General features: G+C 42.0%; 1 protein-coding gene and 1 pseudogene across 2 annotated transcripts; one reads left to right on the top strand and one right to left on the bottom strand.

Moving 5' to 3' along the window:
- Positions 1-35: 35 nt before the first annotated feature.
- LOC123068687 (ABC transporter C family member 2-like) lies at positions 36-12,628 on the top strand (annotated as a pseudogene). The gene is made up of 28 exons (XR_006431956.1): positions 36-1,137; positions 1,509-1,690; positions 1,793-1,832; positions 2,135-2,294; positions 2,405-2,519; positions 2,596-2,676; positions 2,779-2,803; positions 2,931-2,987; positions 3,287-3,352; positions 3,482-3,556; positions 3,933-4,040; positions 4,168-4,302; positions 5,058-5,164; positions 5,255-5,348; positions 5,650-5,817; positions 6,040-6,181; positions 6,562-6,768; positions 6,852-6,950; positions 7,164-7,316; positions 7,972-8,366; positions 8,630-8,810; positions 8,932-9,255; positions 9,342-10,097; positions 10,248-10,369; positions 10,875-11,120; positions 11,579-11,680; positions 11,905-12,232; positions 12,364-12,628. The product of XR_006431956.1 is annotated as an ABC transporter C family member 2-like (transcript).
- Positions 12,629-16,811: 4,183 nt separating this feature from the next.
- On the bottom strand, positions 16,812-22,010 carry LOC123068707 (FBD-associated F-box protein At4g10400). The gene is made up of 4 exons (XM_044491332.1): positions 21,053-22,010; positions 20,831-20,965; positions 17,579-20,697; positions 16,812-17,497 (listed from the first exon to the last, which is right to left on the bottom strand). Exons 1-3 carry the CDS (start codon positions 21,911-21,913, stop codon positions 20,293-20,295), a joined length of 1,401 nt encoding a protein of 466 aa, XP_044347267.1. The 5' UTR covers positions 21,914-22,010; the 3' UTR covers positions 16,812-17,497; positions 17,579-20,292.
- Between the last annotated feature and the right edge of the window lie 210 nt (positions 22,011-22,220).

Raw genomic sequence — 22,220 nt, forward strand, 5'->3', positions numbered from 1 at the left:
TTCTCCCCTCACTCTCTCTCTCTCTCTCACATTACATCAAACACTTCGTCGCACTGTCGCGAACCATGGTGCCCTCCCCGCGCCAGGTCACGGGAGCAGCCGGAAGCCCCCCATCCCGAAGGGCCCGTCCGTGCGCGCGCCGCCAGGACTACCTTCCACCTCGGCGCCGACAAGAGCAGCTCCATGGCGTTCTTGAGGAGGAGGAGCTCCATGGCGTCGGAGCAGCGGCGTCCCGAGCAGCTCCATGGCGACCTCTGTCAAGGCCTAGGTTGGAGAGGCCCCGAGCGAACCCTCGATCTAGCCATGGCCGTGGCGGATCTGGGACCAGCTCGCTCCCTTGATCTCCCTCCCTCTGCTACTGCTCCTGCCGCGACAGCACGCGGAACGCCGCGGCTGGACGGTGGGGGACCATGCCGCCGCTGCCTCTGCTCGCAGATGCACATGATGTGTTTGATGTAATGTGTGTTAGAGAGTGAGGGGAGGAGGAAGAAGTCCTGGTCAACATGCCCATGTGGCAGTTTTTTTTCTTCAACTCAGCCTGATGGGCGGGCCGAACAGTTCGTGACGTCAGCAAAGCGCTTAGCATTTACAGTTAGTGTTTTTTGCCACTGTTTTGGCCGGTGTAAAGTGGTGTTTTTCTGCTAATCGCGCCGTTATTATGGTGGTTCTGTGCATTTTACTCGGGCATGTTTGTAGGATATTGCAGGTCATTGGCTGAATTCTCTGCTTTCGTTTCATGAATTCAGGGGAAGATGAAGATCAGAACTGAGCGAGGACTGGGGGGTTGCTAAGAGAAGCGTTGAGATGGGGTTCAAACCACTGGAGTGGTACTGTCAGCCAGTGAAGGATGGGGCATGGTCTCATGCCGTCGAAAGCGCGTTTGGCGCATACACACCCTGCGGCATTGACACCATGGTGGTGTGCATCTCGTACCTCACACTTTTTGGCGTTTGCTTCTATCGGACATGGAGGACGACGAAAGACTACAAGGTGCAGAGGTACAAGTTACGCTCGCCGTACTTCAACTATCTGCTTGGGCTGCTTGTTGTGTACTGCATAGCAGAGCCGCTGTACAGGATTGCCACCGGTACCTCCATCACAAACTTGGATGGGCAGTCTGGCCTTGCTCCATTTGAGGTGAGAATCCTTCATATCACCGCTGTCAAATCTTTGCTTAATTTGTATGCTGAAATGGCAATTATATTTGTTGAGAACTGTGTAGCAATAGATTGCATTGGAGGGAATATATATTGTGTTTGGTATGCATCTCACAAGTCACTCGGAATGTGATTTTTTATTTTTCTGCTGCAAAATGATATGGGGTTTAGTTACGTGCCATCTGCAATATGCAGATAAAAGCTGAATGCGTAACCAATTATCTAAAGTTAAGCATTGACAATAGTTTTTCAGTGGCATTATATTATATGCTCTGCTTTCAGACCTTTACTTGTACCAAATACTTGTTCCCATTACCCTTTTTAGTTACTTGAAGCTCTCCCTGTGTACAGATTACTTCACTGGTCATCGAGTCTGCTGCCTGGTGCTGTATGCTTATAATGCTATTGCTGGAGACAAAAATTTACATCACCGAATTAAGATGGTACATCCGGTTTGTGGTCATATATGTATTGGTTGGGAAAGCTGCTATGTTCAATCTTGTGCTTCCAGTGAGGCAGTACTACAGTTCAAGGTATAGTAAGTACTTAATGAAGCTTATTGGGTGGTAACCCAAGGAGTTCCCCTGTTTAGATCTCTGTATATGTAGGCTAACTTTTTTACTTTGCTTATGCAGTTCAATATTCTACCTATACTGCAGCGAGATAATATGCCAGGTTTGCCTCTTGTGTTGTCTACTCTCTCAGTTCCTTCATGAAAGGCGTATTTTCTCTACCCAATTTCAAGCTTTGACCAATGGATGATCCATTAATATATGATTATGTTTGATACTGCTTGATTTGTCTCAGAAAGCACTACCTTATGATTGTGATTTTGTAACCATTAACAAAATATTTACAAGAAAATAACAGTAAAAAGAACTCATATAATATTTTACAAAAAAATCACGGTAAAACTCATACTTAGCCAAAATATGCCCTACCGGGATCTCTGCTGTTACTGAATGCATTTTGTGCAGTGCATTTTTGGAATTCTCATGCTGGTGTATCTGCCTAGCTTGGATCCCTACCCGGGTTATACTCCAATCAGGAGTGAGGTGCTTGTTGATAATACTGATTATGAACCTCTGCCAGGTGGAGAGCAGATTTGCCCCGAAAGGCATGCGAATATATTTTCCTGTGAGTGGATATAAATCATTGCACACTGTCAGATACTCACATTTTCTACTCTCATGACCTCTCTAGAAGTTTATTGATGTAAATTTGCTTGCCTTGTTGCTTTTCTACAGGGATATTCTTTTCATGGGTGACTCCTCTAATGCAACAAGGATACAGAAGGCCCATCACTGATAATGATATTTGGAAACTAGATAATTGGGATGAGACAGAAACATTGTATAGCCGGTATGTTCTACAACTGTTTTGGCTGAAATGAGTATACTTTTGTACATGCAAATCTGACATTGGGATCTTGTCTCAGATTTCAGAAATGCTGGAACGATGAACTTCAAAAACCAAAACCTTGGCTGCTACGAGCTCTCCATAGTAGCCTCGGTGGAAGGTAAATTTGTACATATGATACCTATATTTCTAAAAAATTCCGGGGTGCAGCTACTTGCTATTTGGTTTGTGCTAACATTTATTATTTTTCTTAACTTTCAAGGTTCTGGCTAGGAGGATTTTTTAAGGTTTGTACATAAATATCTAGGCTGTTATTTTAGAAGATCTGTCCTTCAGTTCAGTTTTTATATTAGTTTGAGTCGATCGCAATTATTGTGTGTTAATCTGGTAATCATCTCCCCTCCCAATTTGTAGATTGGCAATGATGCTTCTCAATTTGTTGGCCCAACCGTATTGAGCCTCTTGTTGGAGGTATGCTTCTCCTTTCATGACATTTCAGAGTCACTACGGCAAAATAATCTGTTTTATCAATTATTTATATCCATCATACTCAAACTACCACAGTTAGAACACACAAACCTTGCATATCTTAAATGCTACTCCCTCTATATCAAAATATAAGACCTTTTTTGACACTATGACAGTGTCAAAAAATGTCTTATATTTTGATATGGAGGGAGTACATCCAAATTTTTTATTCCCTTTGCTCTCACCTAGTAGAAATGCTATTATTAGTTCTGTGTGCCACTAAAGGTTGGTGATTTTGGCAATCTATGCAAAAAGGCAATCCTTCTTGGAATGGGTACATCTATGCTTTCTCAATCTTTGCTGGAGTGGTATGGACTATTTTGTCTCTTCCATACTGTACATTGCATTTCTTTGCTAATGACGTGCACTTGAACTCCAAGATGCTGCTTGTGACTTGAAAAAAAAAATCCTTTATAACTTTCTGTACCATTCTTCAGTTACTGGGAGTTCTTGCTGAAGCACAGTACTTTCAGAATGTCACGCGGGCTGGTTTCAGATTGAGGTCTACTTTGGTAAGTCTTATATATAAAAGCCTAAAAATTACATCACATGCTTTTTAGCTTTCTGTTAAGAGGCAGAGTCAACAGGCAATCACTGAATCCCTTGTCCAACTTTGTTTTGTTGTCACTCTCATTTCTACTTATGGTTGATATGTTGATATGGGGCTTGCACTTCCTGATTCATGTAACAAGACATGTCTTACCTCATGATTTACTAGTTTACTTTCCCTCAAATAAACTAGCTTAGCTGTCTCAGCTGCCCTAAAAGACGCATGGTTAGTTGTCATCCACTTATGACACACTAGACATGTGGACCTACTTACTCCCAATGATTCAACAATCATTTCATCAGTTTTATAGAAGTTTGTGGTTTCCTGATGTTCCGCAGATTGCTGCTGTTTTCCGTAAGTCCTTGCGACTGACAAATGATAGTCGCAAGAAGTTTGCTTCTGGAAGGATTACAAATTTGATTTCAACCGACGCGGAGTCCCTTCAGGTATGTCGTTTAGACTCAGTTATTGTTTCTATGTTAGGGAGGAGGGAGAAATTTAGTGCATACATACCATGCATGCTGGTAATTTGTCTCACTTTGCACACTTCTAATTTTATCTTCATATTTGCAGCAAGTATGCCAGCAACTTCACAATCTGTGGTCAGCTCCTTTTCGCATTGTTATTGCCATGGTCCTGCTATATGCACAACTAGGTCCTGCAGCACTTGTCGGTGCCATCATGCTGGCTCTTTTGTTCCCAATTCAGGTATATTTCTCTTTAGGGATGGGCAATTATGAAAACTCGTGTGTTACATATTGAAGGGTGTCTATGCCTTCTGTTCTAGTCCCAAGATTACTAAATATGTGATTCATGATGGCATTCGCTGCTACTTATGTTAGAGAAAGATGTTTTTCATATATAGATTCTTTTGCAGAGCCTAGAGTTCATATTATAGCCTTCATGTAATCATGTACTCTCTCCGTTCCTAAATATAAGTCTTTCTAAAGATTCCAATATGGACTACATACAAAGCAAATTGAGTGAATCTACACTTTAAACTACGTCTATATACATCTGTATGTAGTCCATAGTGAAATCTCTAGAAAGACTTATATTTACGAACGGAGGGAATAGCTGTGAACATGCTGAATTCCTATCTCAGAAACTCCTGGTTATGTTTTTTCTATGTATTTATCCCATATGTAGATTGGAGTTGACCAAAGCTGCAATAAGTAATATCCAGAATGAGTAGTGGTTGAAGCAGTTCTCTCACTTGGGGTCACAGTTGAACTCCTTAATCATGGTTCAATCATTTTACTACTTATATTTTCCCCTTTAAGCCAATAATGCCGTTTGGACAATTTGCAGTTGGATACCACTACCATATTCCATTTATAAAAATGATATATCTCCCTTAAATTATAGTAGTTTTACTCTTATCTCTTTCAATTTTAAATACACATTTTATGCTTTCAACATTGGTTGTTCTGGCTAAAATTTTTGTGTATTCATTTTATCAGACAGTTATCATAAGCAAAATGGAAAAACTTACCAAGGAAGGGTTGCAAAGGACTGACAGACGAATCAGTCTCATGAATGAAATATTAGCTGCGATGGATACAGTCAAGTATGCTTACATCTACTTACAGTTTCATTAGTATTAATACTTGTATAATATATTTTTGGTATAAACTGTCCCAACTGTTTCCCTGTCTAGATGTTACGCTTGGGAGCAAAGTTTCCAGTCAAAGGTGCAGGACATCCGTGACGATGAGCTTTCCTGGTTTCGCAGTGCTCAATTGCTTGATGCGGTATGTTCCTCTTTTACCTGCATAAGGTTCTTGGAGATAGGTTGTCTTTCACTTGTTTCAAGCTTCATTGTGCAGCGTATTTGTCCGTTCTTTTTTATGTTGGTTGTCACACGGACTTCTTTGTTGCCATATGAGAATCGGAGTTCCGTGCTATAGCACCAACTCTATTGGTGGTTCTTAATCCCACGGGGTTTACTTTAAATTAGTGCTGTTACTTGACTTCAAAATAGGACTGAGAGTTTTTACATTCACTAATCTTTGCCTGTTACCCTCTTTCCTTACTTTTCCTTGCTTGTTGCAGCTAAATAGCTTTATCCTCAACAGTATTCCTGTCGTTGTCACGGTGGTTTCGTTTGGTGTTTACTCTCTGATGGGGGGTGAGTTGACAGCAGCAAAGGCGTTTACCTCTCTTTCACTATTTGCAGTGTTAAGGTTCCCACTTTTTTTGCTGCCAAATCTGATAACTCAGGTGAGCAAAATGATGCAAATCTTGTTTTCATGAAGTAATTTTGCAAAATACTGACAAGTTAACAAGTAACTTTGGATTATTAGACATTTATGATTTTTCTATTCCTTCAATTTCATTCTTCTGTGGCAGACATAGATAGCTAATTGTTGTAGTTAGCATTTTTATTGAAACAAATGATGGCTTGACATGGTTTGCTAATTGTTTTTCATTTCAATTTAACAGGCTGTTAACAGTAAGATTTCATTGAAACGACTGGAAGATCTCCTCTTGGCTGATGAGAAGAATACTTCTGCCAAATCCACCTATTGATCCTGAGCTTCCAGCCATTTCTATCAAGAATGGAAACTTTTCATGGGAATTGCAGGTATATTAGGTCCAGATAACTTTTCGTACTTGTCAATGTTCTTATTTTACTATTGCACATGCAACTTTACATTGAACACGAATTTTCTGATTTTGTGGCCCAAATATTATCTATAGGAAAGCATTCACACAGCTTGACACGGGAATAGAGTCGTCATAGTCTAGCAGCCTAGCATGCTTTGTTAATGGGAATGACAACTGCGAAAAAGCAGCTAATTAATGGATAGGCGAGGAGATGTATTTTACTAGTTCATAAGGAATTGGTGGTTATTTTGAGGGGTGCTATTCCCCATCAGTTGTGATATGAAGATATTTCCATTTTCCTAGTTCTCCTATTATTCTATGATGTTGCTTGAGAACTAAATTTTCAAACATTGGCGGGCTGAGCGACCAACACTATCAAATATCAATCTGGACGTGCCTGTCGGCAGTTTAGTTGCAATAGTAGGAAGCACCGGGGAGGGGAAAACTTCTCTTATTTCTGCAATGCTTGGTGAAATACCACCAGTATCAGGGTCAGATACCTCAGTGGTCATTCATGGATCGGTGGCTTATGTTCCTCAAGTTTCATGGATCTTCAATGCTACCGTGAGATACAATATCCTTATTGCTATTGTTCTGCTAATCGAACCCTTTATGACTGTAAGGAGAATTTTTTGTGATGTCTACAGGTACGGGATAACATATTGTTTGGGTCTCCATTCCAACCTCCAAGCTATGGGAGAGCAATAGATGCTACTTCATTACGACATGACCTTGACCTACTCCCAGTAAGTTCCAAGTTCCAACTATCCCACTTTACAAAAATCAATGTGTGTAATTTTGGAAAATCTAGTTGTCATTTGGCGAAGTGACTTTGCTAGAGGACAACTTCCTAGTTTTTCATTTCGGCTGGTTATATCCAAATTGTGTCTTGGTACAGTCTACTTTGTTTCTTTTACCTGCCAACTGACAAATAATGGATTTTCTTGTCCTTGTTTCAGGGTGGTGATCTCACAGAGATTGGAGAAAGGGGAGTTAATATTAGTGGGGGGCAAAAACAACGAGTTCTAATGGCAAGAGCTGTTTATACTGATTCAGATGTTTACCTATTTGATGATCCACTGAGTGCATTAGATGCCCATGTTGGTCGACAGGTGCATTCATCTTGATTCCGCTGTGATGCTTTCTATTTTTTAATCTTTGCGTACTCACAGTCTCGACGATTAGGAGTTGGTGATGATGTTTCTTTGGTTGGGTTTATTCATCCTTTTGTCTTGATCTCTTCATACCTACTCCCTCCATCCCAAATTACTCGTCGTTGAAATGGACGTATCTAGAACTAAAATACATCTAGATACATCCATACGTGCGACAAGTAATTCGGAACGGAGGGAGTAGGTGCCAAAGGACATTATTGGGCATTTTAAACATAGCCAATCTTTCTTCAGAAATAGTTAAGACGTGCATTGTTGTATAACTTTTAACTTGTTTTCAACAGATACCCAAGATATAACATCCTAGCTTGATAATATATAATGGATACACTATTTATGTAGTTATTTGAACTCCCACTTTATAGTGTATAGAACTAAAGTCCGGAACGAGAGAAAAATGTTGGACAACTTACCCTAATTTATTCCATATTTTGGGTATGACAAATAAAATAAAACTATCAGAGACTTTTGTGGCATTGTTTTGGCATGTATCGGAGCCATGTTTTTGGTGCTTGTGTAGATATTCATCCATGGCCTTTCTTCCTTAGTGTTAATACTACTACATAATGTTATTAATTGCCCTTTATGAATGCAGGTATTTGATAAATGTATCAAAGAAGAGCTACGACATAAAACTCGGGTCCTTGTTACTAATCAGCTGCATTTTCTGCCATACGTGGATAAAATTCTGCTGATCCATGATGGAGTAATTAAAGAGGAGGGTACATTTGATGAACTTAGTAACTCTGGGGAGCAGTTCAAAAAACTTATGGAAAATGCTGGAAAGATGGAGGAACAAACAGAAGAGAAACAAGACGAAAGCAAATCACAGGACGAGATAAAACACACTGAAAATGGGGGCGTTGTAATAGCTGATGGTGGTCCGCAAAAGAGCCAGGATAGTTCAAGTAAAACAAAACAGGGAAAATCTGGTCTTATTAAGCAAGAGGAACATGAAACTGGAGTTGTCAGTACAAAGGTCCTTTCACGGTAAAAGCTACTACCATGCAATATCATATTTGATATATAATACAGAGTCGAAAAAAGGTGTAAAGTAGGCTGATGATTATGCATATATCTATATTAGCATTATCTATGTTGCCTGAAGCTCAGTATTTTTTAAATTATTTTTATCAATGTATAGATATCAATTAGGTTGGTAGCGTCTTTAGTACCTTTAAATATCCTATAAGACTTCATAATAGATCATAAAGCCCTCGAAAATATGCTTACTTACTATGTTTATTTTGCAGCTACAAAAATGCAATGGGGGGTATTTGGGCGGTGTCCGTTCTCTTCTTGTGCTATACACTGACTGAAACTCTACGGATTTCAAGTAGCACATGGTTGAGCATTTGGACTGATGTGGGTTCTCTGAAAATCCATGGCCCTGGTTACTACAACTTAATCTTTGGCATTCTTTCTTTTGGGCAGGTACTTATACCCATTGCCTTTTCTTTTTTCCACCTTGTGTGTGTGTGTGTGTGTGTGTGTGTTTGTGTGTGTGTCTGATTGATCACGTGCGAGCTGACGAACTGACAATATCTTGGTTTAGGTTTTAGTCACTCTCACGAATTCTTACTGGCTGATCACGTCAAGTCTTCGAGCAGCCAAGAGGTTGCATGACTACATGCTCCGGTCTATATTAAGAGCTCCCATGGTATTTTTTCATACCAATCCACTTGGACGGATCATCAACAGATTTTCGAAGGATTTGGGTGACATTGACAGGAATCTTGCTGTCTTTGTCAACTTGTTTATGGCACAAATATCTCAGTTGCTCTCAACATTTGTTTTCATTGGTGTTGTCGGCACTATGTCTCTTTGGGCTATCATGCCACTTCTCATTTTATTTTATGCAGCCTACCTTTATTACCAGGTAATTTCATGCAAGATGACAATTAAGCAACTGTATTTTTGTTTTTACGTGTACCTTCTTGACACTTTATAACCTTGTTTTCTCAGACTACATCATGTGAGGTAAAGCGCATGGATTCTATTACTAGGTCTCCTGTGTATGCCCAATTTTCAGAGGCATTAAATGGTCTGTCGACAATCCGTGCCTCAAAGCCTATGATAGAATGTCAAACATCAATGGGAAATCAATGGACAACAACATCAGGTTCACACTCGTGAACCTGAGTTCAAATAGATGGCTAGCCATCCGGCTGGAAACACTGGGTGGCATCATGATATGGTTCACCGCAACATTTGCTGTGATGCAAAACCAAAGAGCAGAGAATCAGAAGGCCTTTGCTTCCATGATGGGTCTTCTTCTTACTTATACCCTCAATATCACCAATCTGCTCACAGCTGTTCTTCGTCTTGCTAGTCTTGCTGAAAATAGTATGAATGCGGTTCAACGGGTAGGAACATACATCGAGTTGCCTTCTGAGGCTCCTCCTGTCATTGAGGATAACAGGCCACCTCCTGGTTGGCCATCATCTGGTATCATCAAGTTTGAAGATGTTGTGCTTCGGTACCGACCAGAACTTCCACCTGTTCTTCATGGAATATCATTCATTGTTAATGGAAGTGAGAAGGTAGGAATAGTTGGCAGAACAGGTGCTGGTAAATCTAGCATGCTTAATGCTCTGTTCCGCATCGTGGAACTGGAGCGTGGGAGAATATTGATTGATGATTGTGATACATCTAAGTTTGGAATTTGGGATCTGCGGAAAGTGTTAGGAATAATACCACAGGCACCAGTCCTGTTTTCAGGTTTGTTACTATACATATAAGATCTTCATATGTGTTTTTTGTAAATTAGTACAATAGTTCTGTACAGAAATCCAAATATGTGTTTCTAGCTTATTCTTCCGATGACTTCAATTATTTGTTTGAACGATTGTTTAATGTATGGCTATCCAGGTACTATTCGATTTAATCTGGATCCTTTCAGCGAGCATAATGATGCGGATCTCTGGGAGGCTCTTGAAAGGGCTCATCTAAAAGATGTCATAAGGAGGAATGCTCTAGGACTAGATGCTGAGGTAAGCTGTTAATATATTCTTTGGTATCCTATTAATATATTTATCTTATACTGTTAATATATTCTTTGATATCCTGTTCTTTATTTGTTTTACTGTCTGCCACTCGGTGACTGGAACTTGATTCATGTTTAATAATATGGCTGTATGCATCGTGTGATGCAGAGGCCGGGTAATCCCCTTTTTGAAGAAAAAAATCTGTTCTTTTGACAAATGATAAATTCTTGCACAGATTTATCAGTTTGTGGTGCCAGACTAACTGTGGCACATGGAACTGGTAAGCATTTGTCAATCTATGTAGTTCTAGGAGTTTATTTACAATGTTAGAAAGGGGTTGCTAAACAGTAAACAATAGACTACTGCTGTTTTTGACATGGTAGGGAATTTAATGCGGAATAAACATTTGGACCAGACATTGGTTCCTTTTACCACCTTTTACAATAGATCCCTTTTTCTTTCAAGAATAATCAATGTCGAAAGTTCTTACTGAGCATCACTCTGTTAACAGGTTTCTGAGGCCGGTGAAAATTTTAGCGTTGGACAGCGGCAGTTGCTGAGTTTAGCTTGTGCATTGCTACGAAGGGCAAAGATACTTGTTCTTGATGAGGCAACAGCAGCAGTTGATGTTCAAACTGATGCTCTTATACAGAAGACAATCAGAGAAGAATTCAAGAGTTGTACAATGCTTATAATCGCTCACCGTTTGAATACCATCATCGACTGTGACAGGTTGCTTATTCTAAGTTCTGGGAAGGTATGATACTGAATAGAGCTTTGCTCTTTCATTCTTGGGCATGTGTCTGTTTTTTCAAAAAGGGGAGTAACCCGGCCTCTGCATCCCAGGATGCACACAGCCGTAACTTGGGCATGTGCCTGTCTGCAGCTTTTGTTCTTTCACTCTTGGACATGCGTCTCATTTGAATTTGTATGCTAGTATATTCATGTCATTTTTATTTCATGCCAGTCAAAGCCAGGATTTGCTAGCTGGGGTGTGGACGTTTTTTGGGATCTAACAAGAGTTCAAGGGTGTATTATATACTTAAATATTTTACTAGCTGTGAGATAGATTGCTGCAAGTAGATCTGTTCACTTCACCTGAAGAAGTTTATATATACTGCTCTTTTTTCATATTCAGTCATACTTGCATGATTTATTCTGTTTGCCTCAACTGCACAACTCAAACTTAGTTTAAGGTAATACTTTTTGTTTCAGATTTCGGAATTTGACACCCCCGAGAATCTTGTGAGCAACGAGGGAAGTGCTTTCTCCAAGATGGTTCAGAGTACAGGACCTAGCAATGCAGAGTATCTTAAGGTAATCTGCAGATGCTACCATATTTATTTTCTATAATCTTGACATATGCACTTGTGCATAGAACAGAGCTAATAATGAGTATCGTCATTAACTTTCATTAACTTGGGCTACTGCACGCAATCCATTATCTATTCCTTGGCTCAAGTAGTATACATCGTTGGCCTACTTTCAGTGCAAACATTGATATGCATTTTGATTCAAATTTTCTGTGAAAAATCCAACAGTCTCTTGTGCTTGGCAATGGTGAAGAGCGGCTGCGAAAGGAAGAAAGTAAGTTGCAAGATATTCAGAGGGAATGGGCTGCGTCTAACCGATGGGCTGTCGCTGCCCAGTTTGCGCTTGCTGCTAGCCTCGCGTCATCCCACAGTGACCTCCTCTCATTGGAGGCTGCGGACGGAAACAACATCCTCAGGAAAACAAGGGATGCAGTAATCACCCTGCACAGCGTCCTTGAAGGGAAGCACAATACTGAAATCGAGGAATCACTCGCCGAGTATGAGGTTCCGCTTCCGCCTGATAGGTGGTGGTCGTCACTTTACAAAGTCATCCAAGGTAACTGCTTACTTTCACTTGCTGACAAGCTTTCACACATTTCCTTTTCACTAGTAATTTGAAGTACTACATAATGTCTTTTCAGTATTCAACGCCATGCATCCTCAAAATTTGTAATTTATTGCTTTCAGGCCTTGCCACGATGAGCAAACTGGGTCGCAACCGTCTACGGCAACCTGGTTACAGTTTTGAAAACCACGGCTCATCGTCTATTGACTGGGATCAAATTTAGGTGTAGGAAACTGCATTGCAGCACCACTGAATCCCTGGAACCTGCGTTCGTGGAATAGTTTGAAGGCGTGCAGTTATTAACCATCTTCTTACGAAACCTTTTATCCCAAACAAGTTGGGGTAGGCTAGATATGAAACCCTTTCACGAGGACTTCCCAGGAGGTCACCCATCCTAGTACTACTCTCGCCCAAATGGGTTTCATACCCAAAAGACTGGCTAGTTTTTACGTTGGCTCGCCAAGCCTATCACAACCCTTAGATATGAAACCCTTTCACGAGGACTTCCTAGGAGGTCACCCATCCTAGTACTATTCTCGCTCAAATGGGTTTCATACCTATGGGACTTGCTAGTTTTTACGTTGGCTCGTCAAGCCTATCACAACCCTCCTCCTTTACCCGGGCTTGGGACCGGCTATGCCTAGAAGACATAGGCGGAGTTTGCAGTTATTAACCATGGTCGGTTTAATTTTCTACAGTCTTGTAGAACGTTTTGTGTCCAGTACATTGTGTCCTTGTTAGAAACAATGGGCTAGGCCCATATAAAATTCCTGAAATCTCAAAAAAGAAGGCTCGTGGATAAAAGTTTAGTCTCACCCTGGAATTTGAGAAGACGTGAGACCTCTTTATATCACTAGTGCAGAAATGCCTACTAGCGGCGTTCGGAGAACATCGTTAGCGGTGCTTAGGTCCAACGCCACTAGTATGACGCAAGTGATGAGGGTTCACTAGCGGTGTCAAGACCCGACGCCACTAACTGACTGCACATTACCTTCGTCGGTACTCAACATCCTGCTAAATGCTATAGGTAAAGAAAATAGTAGTGGCGTTTATACTGTTCGAGCGCTGGTAATCAATGATTAAATAGTGGCATTCTGCTTCTTTCCGGCGCCGCTAGTAAATGCTGACGGTTTTACAAAAAAAGATGTTGCCCAGGCAATTTTTTCTGTAATTAGACACATGCTATTATACATAACCTAAAGCAATGACAAGTAAATCTTAGTTGTGCATCACATCAATTAGTAATTTTATATTAGGAGTAGTATTTGTTGCCAACAATTGCAAAAGATAATGGCATACAACTAATATGAAAACATCACTTAGTAGCATGGTATCCTTAGACTTGAGCTGCAACTTGTGCATTCTAGCAGTAATCTTCCTCTTCATTTTGAATCTTTTGTTTTCGGCCTCTTTATCTCTTAGTTTCTACTCAAGCATCAAATTCTGGCTGGAAAGCTCAGTGATAACACTTCTAGTCCTCCCCTCTTTCTTTGTCAACCCACTTGACATAAGAGAGTGGTTCTTCTACACCCACTCTCGATGCACCCACGTAAGAAAACATATCAAAACATTTCGAAAAAATCTGAAACTTCGTGGAAATGATCATCAACAAATGTTATGGGGGCTTGCAAAATTTGGCGGCCAAATAACATTCGAGGAGCTCTCTACAAAAAAGACAAAATCACTGAAAATTAGTCAAAATGTACGTGCACTGTTTGAGCAGATTTTGCAATTTTGTCTTTTTTGTAGAGCGCTTCTCGAATGTTATTTGACCACCAAACTTTGCAAGCCCTCATAACATTTGTTGATCATCATTTCCACGAAGTTTCATATTTTTTCGAAATGTTTTGATATGTTTTCTTGCGTGGGTGCATCGAGAGTGGGTGCAGCCACTACTTTCTACTTGACATAATCACATGCAGTGGAATAATCCTGCGAAGTGCAACAAATATACAAATTACTTTACACTCATAAATATAGGGGTTGTACGAAAATCAAGTAGGAATAAAATTAACCTCGTAAGGGCACCCCAAAAACCTCCTTCCAGAGTCACTTCCCTGGGTGCACACACGAAGAACACAATCTAGATGATGTTTACACTTTTGAACCTTATGCTGCACACGACTGACATTGCTACTGGGGTCACACTCTGGCAGCACATCATTGTCAACATCCTCGGGGGCTCATGGTCCTCAGGGGCCGAGGCTGAATTACATACATCCTGCCAATACAGTACGAAGGTAGTCTCCCATTGTTCCTCGTGACCGCCCATTGCACTACTGAAAAAGAAGACGGGTAACAAAAGATAAATGGTATATAGCTTAATTGCCAGGACTTCAAAATGATTAAAACAAACTCCATAATTAAAATTTTGACTTCAAGAAGAATATGACACGTTTTGCAGGTCAAAACGATCTACAGTAGTAATATACATTGCTCCGCTTCATGTGTACAACATAGATGAGCAAATCTAAGCCCATGAACTAAATTTTCGCTAACAATTTTGTCTAAGCGCCGACATTGACATACTCCGCCTGCAAGCATCAAGATAAACTCAGAAAAGCACACGGAATCATCGGAGACTCATGGTTTTTCTAAACATGGATAATTAACTTGGAACAACTCCATGTTATTCATATTTGAGAGAAGTGCATATTTCAACCCTGAACTTTTGGACTAGTCTAATTTACAACCCCGAACTCCAATACCGTCTAAACTACAACCCCCAACTCTCAAAACCGGTCAGTATTCAACCCGTCCCTCTTTGTTGACCGGTTTTGACCTGGTTGACCGGTTTTGACCAGTCAACAGGTCCAGTCAGCATGCCACATCAACAAAAAATGCAAAATTTCCAAGGAAACAACCTATAAAATCAAAGAAAATACAGGAAAAGAAATAAGAAATCCAATTTCCGAAAAACACGGAAAATAAAAAAACGAATTTCTAAAAAAAATCCAGAAAAAACCCAAAAACTCAAATTCCAGAAAAAAAATATTTCCAGAAAAAAATCATTTTTTATTTTCCCTAGCTTTTTTCGCGAACAATTTTTTCGGAATTTTGCTTTTTTATAATTTTTTTCCTGATCTTACAGATTTTTATTTTCTTTTTCTTGAAATTTTGAAAAAAAATCTCACGTGGCATGCTGATTGGACCCGTTGACTAGTCAAAACTGGTCACCCTAGGTCAAAACCGGTCAACAGAGAGGGGAGGATTGAATCCTGCCCGGTTGTAATTTAGACGGTATTAAAGTTCGGGGTTGTAAATTAAACTAGGACAAGAGTTCAGGGTTGAAATATGCACTTCTCTCTTCATATTTAGAAGAACGAGGAGTCACAGATGATTTATGTGAATTCTTTGATACCTATTCATGTTAGCTAGGGAGGGCAAATCAAATGCGGGAACTTAAAAAAAGTTTTAAACAAAATATAGAACAATGACTCGGAACTGCCCATCTGTGTTGTACTGATGAAAAAGAGCAACATATAGTGCTACTGATTACGACAAGTGCAGCTCTGCACGCAGCGGCAGCTGCACGCGCGGCATCAACGGCGGGAGGACCATCGCGATTCGCACCAAGCTGTCACCCTGTGCGTTCGGTTTATTCGGTTTACATGGTTCGGTTTATACGGTTTTTTGGTTTGTACGGTACTAATACTTCGGTAAATACGGTATGAAATTAAAATACGGTTCGGTTTCGATATATACCAAATTATTTCAGTATGGTTTCGGTATATACCATAAAAACCAAAGTTGACGCGAATTTGAAAATGACGTAATAATAATTTGCAAATTTATGACTCAAAACACATACTATTTTACACAAATAGTATATGACTATATATATAAGTATATATGCATGCATTAATTCATCTGTTGATGGTTATGGACGTGCTTAGCATTTTAAAAAGAGAAAAATGACTATGTTACAAGAAAATTTTACATGCTTATTAGTGAATTTGACTCATGCACAAGAAAAATGACAACTTGTATGGTTGTTCATCTCAAGAAATATAAATTTATTTTTACTTCGGTTTATTCGGTTAACCGTTCGGTTTTTCGGTATATACCATAAAAATCAAAGTTTAAATCGGTATGAAAAGTTCATACCATACCGAAACCAGAAACCATAAAAACCATAAAATCGGTTCGGTTCGGTTTATTTTCGGTATGGTTTTTCGGTTCGGTTTTGAAATGCACAGGGTGACCAAGCTGGCATGCTTCCTAGAGTATAGTCGTGCGGGGATGGAGAGTGCCGTTTTATGCGTATTTAGGAAGGGACCGGGCTGACAGTACTTACTGACACACTGGTTTGCGCAGCACGGCCATGGTACATGCGGAGCACTGCTATCGTCAGTGCCATCCCCATGTCCAGTGGTTAATAGATTTCACAGCCCTTGGCAAAAAAAATCACTGCCACAAAGCGATTCTTTTGCCGATAATGACACCACGACTTGGAATGGAGAAGGCTTGCAGTTCGCATCTAGTAATTCAATTATTGGATGAAAAACTCCACCTGTAACACTCCCATCCAGTCTGGTAAGCTCAAACTACCAAGGAAATACAAACGTAATTCGTAGAAAACAAATGGCTTTTATTAATGAACCAGAACATAAGTCTTTCGAATCCCAATCGAAAGCAAATAAACCAGTGCAAATACAGACCTTCAGGATCAAATAGGGATACAAAGACACAAGACAGATGACTAAAATCGGAGATACAGACCCCAAGTAACTAGTTTTCTTGCGCCCAGCGACACCACCGCTGCAGGTAGCCGCGGCGCCCAGTGAGCTGCCGCCTGCACGCCCGACGAATGTGTGCCAACCCCTATGTCCGCCGATGGCCAAGCGCCGCCGCCAGAGCTCAATGTCGTGCACACCCCCGATGACTCCACATCTGGCGCCGGTGTGCCCCCCAACACATGTGCTTCGGGGACCGGCGGCTCGACGCCGCACCCCGCGTGTGCACCCCCTACCACATCTGGAGCGCTCGCCGTGCGGGCCAATCTGCAAAAATTGGTTCGCAAAAGGCGACAGGACCATGGAGGAAGGAGGATAGCATAGACCAGCGCGGTCAACCGGCAAGAACAGAGCCACAGATTTTTACTAACATGTCGCCCAACGACGGCACCGCCCTGATCCGGCTGGCGCATATCAAGAGAGAACGCTCGCACGACCGAATTCGGCCGCCGCGGCGCCGCCACCGCCCGAAATGGACGCCCCCAAGCGTGCTCCTGGATCGTTGACCGCCGACATCGATCTGCAGTACCGGCGAGCGGAGCAAGCTCGTAAGTTATAGATTCCAACGACAAATGGTATGCAGGAGCAGAGTTCCACTCACCCAGATTCTGCACCAGTCGCCATGAGCAGAGCCTGACGAACCACGGGCGCCACCACTGCCTCCGGCTTGGCGTGGTCTTTGCCCCAGATGTGAAAAGGGTTCCCGTGGTCTTTGCCCCAACCTGGTTACACGCCACCAAGCCAGGGCCCGCCTGTCAAAATTAATAATGTACCCTCTGCACGCTCTGAGCGGACCGACCCTGCGTACGTCAAAACCTGTACCAGGCAAGCCCACCGGAGGCGATGTGTGCGGTGTATTTGCTTGTATCCAGCAATGTATGTCAGCTTTAGTTACTTTCACGTTTTCTTTTGCACACATCACATCGCGCAGCACGGCCATCGATGCGCTGCGTGCAGGAAGGCCGCTCTCTACTGATTACCAACTTCTCATCATTGGTCAATATATAGTCTAGTCCAACATCGATTCGTAGAAATCTATTTCAAAACAATTACAAGATAACCTCAGGCAATATTATGGACCTTATGTCATACCCAAATGTGCGCCCAACTTTCGACACATAGTTAGGAATTCAACTAATTCCTAGACAGGTTGCTTAATTCCTAGACAGGTCTAAAGTAGTGCTAACCATTAGTCTTCCTATCTGTACAACAAGATAGACAATTAATACTGCTCATTCCAACTTGTTGTACAGATAAAGAAGTTAATGATCGGTCCAGTGGAACATCATAGTGTACAAAGAGTTAATGATCGGTCTCTAAATATTCTTACTCTCATGGTTTGAAAGCTTGGTTTGCTCTCGCCCTTTGCGTCATCGGTGCAACGGGTCATCTAGTTACACTAACAAACAAGGGAGCCACATAATATATTGTTTTGATGGGAAAAAGCTAGTGTTGGACTGCACATTCTATAATGGATATATTTATGATATTATCCTCAAATATGAACCCGATATGAACCAGACTAAGTTGTCTGTGAGGGGGGGGGGGGCATTTGCACCATGATATCCTGGTTGGCATATTGTTTATATTGCACATTATCCATGTTACTGCATAAATAAAGGGAGGAAGCAGAGTGAGAGGATTCCACCGGACGAGCCAGTTGCATTTTTATGTTGAACAATGACCAGATTTCTAGCGAGGAAGGATCTCTGTTTAACTTCATCTCAAGTTGAGAGTTTTGTTTCCTGAAAGAAACATGCATTAGTTTTTAACTGAATAAGTTCAGATAAGACGTCAGAGCATTTTGGCGGGAGGCCAAGGCCACATACGTTCCAACAGCAAAGTTTGAATTTTGTATTAACCATAGGCAGACAATTGCACCGAATTGAGAGGAAAATGGGTAATGTAAGCAGCAAATCGAGATTGAAATTAAACGAGAGTACCGATTTTTTTACAGACTAAAGGGATGAAAGCAAATACTGAAACGAGTACTGGGAACCCAAAAGAGCATGGCATGGTCACCTGCAATGGTGCTAATTGTCTATGATTGACAACATAAAAAGATCGACTACCTGGATGGGCAGCGACGGATGGCGAAAGGCGCGATCGTCTAATATGCTGCAACTTGGCGATCATGCAGTTTAACTGAAACTGAATCAGTCAAACATATGATGCCAGGAAACAACAAAAGATGAAAAGATCATTAACGAATCAGCCTATTCTCCATGCCAAATCATTTGCTGACAAAGGACTGCAAAATATAAAAAAGGAAACAACCAAAAGTATATATATGCACCACTGATCTGTTCTACGTATCGACCATAGCATATTATTAGTATTTGAAATGAGCACTTGTAAAATGTAAGCTCAAATTGAATAATCAGTAGCAAGGAAGCTCTGAGTACTCATTTGGTTTAACTCAAAGTGCATCAGCCAAACACTTGAGGCAAAACCACAGCGTCAGAAAAGAACCAAATATTAACGAATCAAGCTGCCTGCTCTCAGAGTTCAGAAATCATCCTCACTCACAGTAGCTGCGCTTGTTGGCATGGGACAGTTCAACTCATGTAAATATGATAAACTGATAAATCAAGTAGTATAACATTTTCCCATTTTCACATTCTGTGTCAGAATGAGCTCAGGAAACCATTAAAAACAGATAAGTGTAGCTTTTAATGGCACCTAAATGTACACAGAAGAAACAACATGTAAAGTTTACATACTTTTCTTTATATGTCAATAGAATAAGTAGCGACAAGTGCAAGAAAACGAATTTCAATTGTGTGAAATAAATGGTTCTGACACAGAAGATACATTCTTGCCTAAACATGCAGAGACAGGGTTGCACATATTACTTGTGTGTTGCAATTTCAAATAGTGATCATACCTGCTGATAAAGTTGTAATAAATTGCATCCAAAGAAATAAACTCTGTACTGCATATTTCTAGACAAAAGTTACAAGGTTTCTAGACAAAAAAATACAAGGATGTGTTCTTTATTAAAGCAAGAGTAGATACACAGATAAATTAGCTACAGCCAGCAGGTGCTCCCAGTAACGACCCGACATAGAATAGGAGAGAAACAATGAGTATTAACCAAACAGAAGACACAATACTAGCAACATTCTGGCTGGGTCAGGCACCACCTCCTCAGTCCTGTTTTCCCCCACAGTGAGTTACAAAGCACTGCATTGTTGAATCGAGTAGAAGACCATTTTGCAGAGCTTCACAAGAACCATTATATAGACTGAAGAACAAGGGAGCCACATAATACCATTGCTTTGGACAGAGAGGGTGACGCCAGCATCAAAAAGGCTAACTATATCTAACACACTTACCACATCCACACGAGGAGTTGTCAAAGGGATCAGCCATTGACAAATCATGGGTATGCCCGTGGTTTGCTGGGATCGCCTTTCCATCCCTTTTTAGTTCAATTCGAGCATTTTGAGAAGCTCTGTTATCCAACTGAAGCGGCCTATGTTGATCACGCATCCATTTGTCACACATACATCTGTAGCTGCCGTCGTCAAGAACTCCGATTTCCATTTCCTCCAGCACTTTGGCATTCAAAATAAAGAAGTTTGCAAAGTCGACTGATGGACTCTTGTCAGCATTGTAATTCTTCAACACCACTTTTTTTAGATGGAGTTCAAGGCATTCAATTTGCTCGAGTGGGTCAAACTTCCGCACATTATTCATAGCCTTTTGGGGATGCGACTGGGAATAGCAAAAATAAACGATATAGTGTCAGGTGACAACAAATTAGCAACAAAATACTACTAGTTCACTAGATCATAAGTCTGAACCACTGCTAAATTTGACATTTGTAGCAACAGATATAAGCACTTACAATGACATGGAGCTTCTCCAAGCAGGGGAAGCACTTGAGAAAATCAATAACTGCATCCAGATTAGGGCCAATTGAGTCAAGAGCCAAAATCTTCATTGTGTACATCTTGGTTGTCAAGCTGACAGCAAACATTTTCTGAAGAAAAACAAAAAAGTGTGTGATATATAAGAAATCATAGCCTGAATATAGGTATGTTGAATGCGATATTGTCCTGGCTGCTACCTGAAATACTGTCGTTCCAAATTGGAGTGTGGATATGCCTTCCGACAAAAAACCCAATATCTGCAGTTTAGGAGCCCGAATCACTCGTATAGTCACGGGGCCATCATCTGGATAAATTGGCAGCAATCTATCAAGGCAAGGGGCATCCTCGATTACCAGCTCCTGGAAAGTGGTGACGCCTTGTGTGCGAGGAGCATAGAAGCCGATGCTCCGGAGGGTGGGCGACCTGATGCAAAGGCGACCAAAGCCCATGTTGTGCAGCGAGACGCTTTGCAGAACAAGGCAGCCCGAGATCACACTTTGCAGAGAGCTCTCCGAGATGCCGACATCGTATAGGATGAGCTGATTGAGGTGCGGGAAGCTCGGCGGCCGGGCAAGGTCAGGGAACCGGCAACCGCCGAGGCTGAGCACGCGCAGCGTCGGCGCGAAGCGGACCAGGGCGTGCTGCGGCAGCGGGTAGTAGCTATTCCGCAGGTTGGTGGCCTCGAGCTGGTGGAGGCCGGCGAGGGTCCCGGAGCGGAACCAGCCGTCGACCTCGTCGAAGCTCTCCGGGAGGAACATGAGCTGGATTGAGAAGCGGCGGGCCGGGCCGGGGTGATCGGCGAGGATCCTGGAGACCAGCGCCGCGCGCGAGTCCTTTTCGGAGAGGTGGTAGTCGGCGATGAGGTTGAGCGGCGCCATGGAGGAGCGCCAGAGCGGGCGCCAGCGGCGGGAGAGTAACTGCGTGCGCGCGCCGTCCTTGGTGGGGAGGAGCGAGACGACGGTGCCGAGCAGCTCGTCCGGGAGGCGGCTGATGAGGTCGAGGTCGAGATCGAGATCTTCGGCGCCGTCGCCCGGTGGCCCCTGCCGGTCGTCCTCCATGGCCTGCGGTCGGCGCGCGCGAGGGTTTCGGCCGAGGACTAGGGAATAGACAGGGATCGTCTTCGGGAGAGACGGAGGGCGTAAACGGACGGCGAGCCACGGCACGATGTGGCCCAGCCCAGGCCAAACGAGACGATCGCCTTACCATGTCCCAGTGGTGTCAGCCCGTACAAGAACGGCGGCCTTTTTTGCACTCTCGTGATTTTTGTTTTATTTAACCAGGCGCCGATTTGTGGGAGCTACTAGTTAACGAGGGCTCTTTCGAGAACCTCGCAACGATCAGCGCCACTTGGCGCGCTCTCAGCCA

Source organism: Triticum aestivum, chromosome 1A (genome assembly GCF_018294505.1).
Source record: "Triticum aestivum cultivar Chinese Spring chromosome 1A, IWGSC CS RefSeq v2.1, whole genome shotgun sequence".
NCBI lineage: Eukaryota > Viridiplantae > Streptophyta > Magnoliopsida > Poales > Poaceae > Triticum > Triticum aestivum.

Excerpts from the sequence above, each read along its gene's own strand:
- LOC123068707 (XM_044491332.1), bottom strand. The coding sequence starts at position 21,913 with ATGGAGGACGACCGGCAGGGGCCACCGGGCGACGGCGCCGAAGATCTC. Across the intron at positions 20,966-21,052 it reads TTGGAACGACAGTATTTCAG|AAAATGTTTGCTGTCAGCTT; the intron begins GTAGCAGCCAGG and ends GTTTTTCTTCAG. Across the intron at positions 20,698-20,830 it reads TGGAGAAGCTCCATGTCATT|TCGCATCCCCAAAAGGCTAT; the intron begins GTAAGTGCTTAT and ends TGCTATTCCCAG.